The sequence below is a fragment of the Gavialis gangeticus genome, unplaced genomic scaffold (genome assembly GCF_001723915.1).
Source record: "Gavialis gangeticus isolate Ggan-Ray unplaced genomic scaffold, GavGan_comp1, whole genome shotgun sequence".
NCBI lineage: Eukaryota > Metazoa > Chordata > Crocodylia > Gavialidae > Gavialis > Gavialis gangeticus.
This window is the reverse complement of record NW_017729022.1, coordinates 69,052,588-69,057,631: the sequence shown is the minus strand read 5'-3', so window position 1 is coordinate 69,057,631 and position 5,044 is coordinate 69,052,588. Positions and strand designations below refer to the sequence as shown.

General features: G+C 34.9%; 1 protein-coding gene across 2 annotated transcripts in view; it reads left to right on the top strand.

Moving 5' to 3' along the window:
* The window catches only part of TCP11L2 (t-complex 11 like 2), a 37,682-nt gene extending 33,256 nt beyond the window's left edge, over window positions 1-4,426 (top strand). For both annotated transcript variants that reach the window (XM_019515337.1, XM_019515338.1), the window contains exons 10-11: window positions 369-541; window positions 1,229-4,426. In XM_019515337.1, the coding sequence (XP_019370882.1) occupies window positions 369-541; window positions 1,229-1,473 (418 nt within the window). In that variant the 3' untranslated portion in view covers window positions 1,474-4,426. The remainder of the gene's footprint in view (window positions 1-368; window positions 542-1,228) is intronic.
* The last annotated feature ends 618 nt before the right edge of the window (window positions 4,427-5,044 follow it).

Sequence of the window (5,044 nt, the reverse complement as noted above, 5' to 3'; positions counted from 1 at the left end):
AAGTTTGGAGAAAAAAATAAACAGCTTATTTTTAAAAAATAGCTGATTTTTGCCAGTGAAAGTATACCAAGCAACTGCAGCAATAATTGTTTGTGCATTGGGGTGAAAATTTATGCATGTAAAATGTATTTATTTGGATTTATATTAATTTCCCTGCTAATGAGAGTTCTGGTTGTGTCTCCTGTCTGTAAAAGCTGGTAAGCAAGTTTACAAAAATCTTTCTGGGTATCTTCTTTTACTGGAAAGGGCAACTTTTAATTAAAATTACCAAAGAAAAAGGTTTGTGGGAAGTGAGGACGGAGTCAAAATAGCTTTGTAACAAATGTTACAAATCTGTTAAAACTAAACACTCTTTTTTCTTTCTCCAGAACATTTGATTTGAAGGAGTCTTTGAATGGTATTGGTATGCAGATTTGCATTGAAGTAAACAGGTCCCTAACTGAGAGAGACTTCCCTGCACTAAATACAGAAATGCAGAATAACCTAGTGGGTCAAATCTGTAGCATCACTCAGGAAGGAAATCCCATCAGCTCCTTGATTGGTTTGTATAACAGAAATTCTCTTGTATGCATCTGTATACATTTTTTTAGGTTTGGTTAATTGCCTGCTAAATTACAAAATGTTCTGAAAGTTAAACATTGTCTTCACCTAAGCTATAGAAGCAAAAAAAGTCTCTTTTCTTTTTAAACTGATTCAGTACATAACTTGAGGTAAGAAAAATAATGTAATTGTCTCTAATTAAAAAAGACAGTCTTCTGGAAATTTGCAGGTTGGAAACCAAAGTTGGAAAGACTTCAGAAATATAAGCAGAGTGCTTGCAATGCTTAAGAACATCCCAGAACAAATGAAGTTCATGCTAGGATTTCGGAAAGAGATTTTTTTGCAGGGAGGGTGGGAGGGGGGTTGTGTGTTATTGATACCTGGGACACACCAGCTAAGGATCTTTCCTTATAACCCAGGATTAATTTAGTCATCACATTAGCTTTGCAGTCCACTTGAGAATGAGTAATAAAAAGTATGTTGTAACGGTTCTTTCCACAGATGGGGGTGAGGAGTGACACTTTTTTTTTCTAAATTTTTAGCTTTGGGGATGAGTTAAAGAGGAGATACAGGGGCTCTGTGTGTGTTTGTGTGTACCCATACAGAACGTTTTGTAAGGCAGTTATGGCACGACATTTCAGGTTTTCATGTCTATATTTTATGTTGTGAACATGCTTATCTTTTTCAGATAAACGAATTCAGCTGTACCTGAAGAGCTTACTCACTCTTCCTGTTCCTCACAAATGTATGCCTACTATACCAGGAGGCCTTTCTGTGATTCAAACAGAGATCGAGTCTATTGGATCCCAGTACACAAACATTGTAAACTTTAATAAGCAAGTTTATGGGCCATTCTATGCAAATATTCTCCGAAAGTTGCTTTTCTGTGAAGCACCAATGGGAAAAGTAGAAACCGAAGCATCTACTAATTGAAAAATACTTTGACTTGATATGGTAACCAGTCACTTTCCCTTCGCCTTATTTATAATAAAGATATTGTGACCTCTCTCTAGTGCACATAATTTGTGCTGGTGACTTTTAAGGAGAGATGTATATCAAAAGGAGAACAAAATCCTGTTAGATGTATGCAGGTAAAGTTTTTCCAAATTCATTGGAAATTAATTTGATACATATATATTTTTTAATAGACTGCATCTATTTGTAATAGATTGTAACATTTATTGTACCAACTATCATCAATTTCATCTTCCAAAACAAACCTTTTTTGACTTTCAGTGTAGAGGATTTGACTGAATATCTGCTGGGGGGCTGGGGGGTGGCTTTCTTTGCTACTGTTGGTCTAATTGACAGGATTCTTAATAGTGTGTGTTTGCTTTTGGTTTGTTTTGGGTTTTTGTTTTGTCTTTAAAAACGATATGTTACATGTACTGGTGCAATTATGAGATGACAGTACACATTTACTTTCATTGCTTTATTACTTATGGCACACTATGGAGATGAATATGAATCAGTTCTTGAAAACACTGAGATAAGAGAACATGGTGTAACTGAACTTGCAACAAAGTAATTCGCATCAGGCTAAATCTTGGTACTGTTACAGTTTTTAAGATAAGAATTTGGCTTGCTTTTGCTTTCAGAAATGCCAGTATTACTAGAAGCTGTTTTAAATGTAGCAGTTACACAAAGTGAATACTATTTCTGTAAAAGGAAAACATCCAGAATTTGTCGGCTATAATCTAGGCATTAAAGGTAAAGGCCTTGTAAAAATATTTTTGTATGTGATTTTTAGCAGCATTTTGTCGTCTAATAAAGGCTAATATTGTCCTTTATTTTAAACAGGTGGAGGCCTAACTTAGTTTTGATGTTTTGTATAGGACCTCAGTCTTCGTTATGGGATGCTAAGCACCTGTGAGTTGGGGGGTCTTACAAGCTTCTGACCTCAAGTGTTTTTAAGTGTACAAGTTGTTGGAGCTCAGTAGAACAACTTAAAGCAGCTGGATAAGTGTTGTGCTGGATTGGGTCATACATTTTCAAAAAAGTGTGTGTGTGGGGGGAGGGGTTGTGGGGGGTTTTTTGAGTATTTCAGGTTTTAAATCTTGAATGAGGAATCCAAAATTGCTTGTCACTTTTGAAAACTTAAACCAGAAGGCACTAATATCACTGTTTTTAGATGAATCCCACAGCCTGCCAGCAGACAATCAAAAGACTACTTGAAACAATAGAAATACTTCTATTGTTGCAAATGGACTTCAGGCCCTATCCCAATGCATAACTTCCATTGAAGACCATAGGAGTCTTGTATGAAGGAATGAAATAGGATTGAGACCTGTGGTGTAGAGGTGTCTAAAAGTTTAGCTATTGCAAATATATTTTAAATAATATTTCAAATGTATTGGATATTGTAATGCTTAAATGTTTAGTGTAAAATGGCCTTTAGCAGATTGAATCATAGCTAACTCAAGAATATATCATTACAGGATTTATAATGTATAGTATTTTAAACTTTATATAGTATATTGGTCCCCCTTTTTAAATGTAAAATATTAGAAACTTTCAGCTGGTACAAACTTAGGTATTTTCTGTTTTTACTGTTTTATTGTGCAACAATATATTGTCACTTAATCTTTGCCCGTGTGCTATGCGCACAGATTTTTATAGTACATCTTGTATGTCTGTCATGAAAGTTGAAAAATGATTGGGCATTAAGAGCGCTGTGGTTATATAGTCAAATCAGCTTTTAAAAAAGTTATGTAAATTCTTTTTAACAAGACAATTGTATTTTAGAGATGTGTTTCTCAAACTGAGGCTGGCCTTCCCACAAAAGACAAAGCAGGAACTTTCCATCCCTCCTCTTCCTTGAAGATTACGTGTAGGTTAAAGTAAGAGCAGAAGTGCTGAAAACAGCTTTTTTAAAAAGAGATGCCTCCTGCACTTGCCTTCAGCTGTATGCCTTGTCCAAGATGTTGCACAAAATAGATAAGCATATAATTTAGGTAAATCTATTGATGGAAGTTTGAGAAACCTGAAATTTGAAAGGAGCCCTGAAGAAATATGCATCTAAACTTGAGATTTGGAGGTCAAAAAGGCAGGAGGAGAAGGGAAATATACCAAGCATCAGGTGCTGTATGGTAACTGCTCACATGCCTGCTCTTACCTATTGCAAATGAAAGCTAAACCATAGGAAGAAACATGCGTACAGGGAGCTGTTGCATAGTAAATCTTAGGCTGTTTTTACTGCCTGGGAACTACTTCACATGTCCATATCCTTTGAGTGCCACAAGCATGCCAGTGAAGTAACATATAATTGTCTTGATGAATGAGACTTAACTATGTAATTCATAAGCTTAAAGAGAAGAATGAATACTGAAAAAGCTAATGAGGAATTCTAAATTTAGGAAATCAAACAGGATATTTATTATAAACTATTTTAAAGTTGACCTTTGGTCCTAAAGAAAGCTATAAATATTTATAAGAGACAAATTTTTATCATAATATTTTCTTACTAACTTTTCTAGTGTAAATAAGAAAAATCTCTTGTGGCAATATCAGTTGAAATATGTTTCAAACTACAGGATTCTAAACTACCTGGGGAAACTTTTGTACTGTAACTCCCACTATACAATAAGGATTGACGAAACATTTTTGTAACCACTGACGTGATTTGAAAGGGGCATTTTTATAGCATGGCATAAGTTAAAGCAAATACTTCATGTATTGTAATTATTGATGTTTAATACTTTGGACATGGACCTCGCATCTGACCTTTCATCTGTTGCATGCCATTTTTGCTAACATGGCTTAATTATATTTGCTTCCACTCTGAATTTGTCTTGGTGAAAATAAGACAAATGTTATGTAACAGCTTTATTAGATGAAACAAATATTTGTAAGATTTTGTATGCATTAAATTCTGTTTGTGCTAGCACTTTCATGAGCAGTCATTCATGTGCACTGTTTCTGTTAAATGTCTGAGAAATTGATTACAAAACTCTTCTTCCCCCACCCATGTCTCTCCCAGCATAGAGAACACATGCTGATGCATGTAAAGGAAAGGGATAAACCCAAAAATGAAGTCTACAATTAAGAAAACAGCTGTTGTTTTGAAATTGCTTATCTTGGTGGAGGAGTGTTGGCAGCAGAACAGATGGGGTTTTTTTTGTTTGTTTGTGTTTTATCTATTTTATTCCTTGGCCTATTTTGGTTTACTGAAGTTCATGGCTTTGAAACAAGCCTTAAATAATTTACACAAACCTCACGACAAAATAGCTCCAGAGGGAAACATCTGATGAAGTGATATCTCAGAACTTCCACAAAACCCAGAAAACTTGCATTTTGTTCAAAACCATTTTTGGTCATGTAGCAGACATGAATGTAATTGTGTCAACCTCATAAGTGAAGGCTTGTGTTGTCTTTTAATTTACAAGGCTGATTCCTATTTCCTATTCCCATTATTAATATCAAAAAGAAAAAGGAGCTAGTGCTAGATCTAAAACTATTAGAGAGGTATTAAGACTGCCAGTGGATGAAAGATCTCCTTACTAAA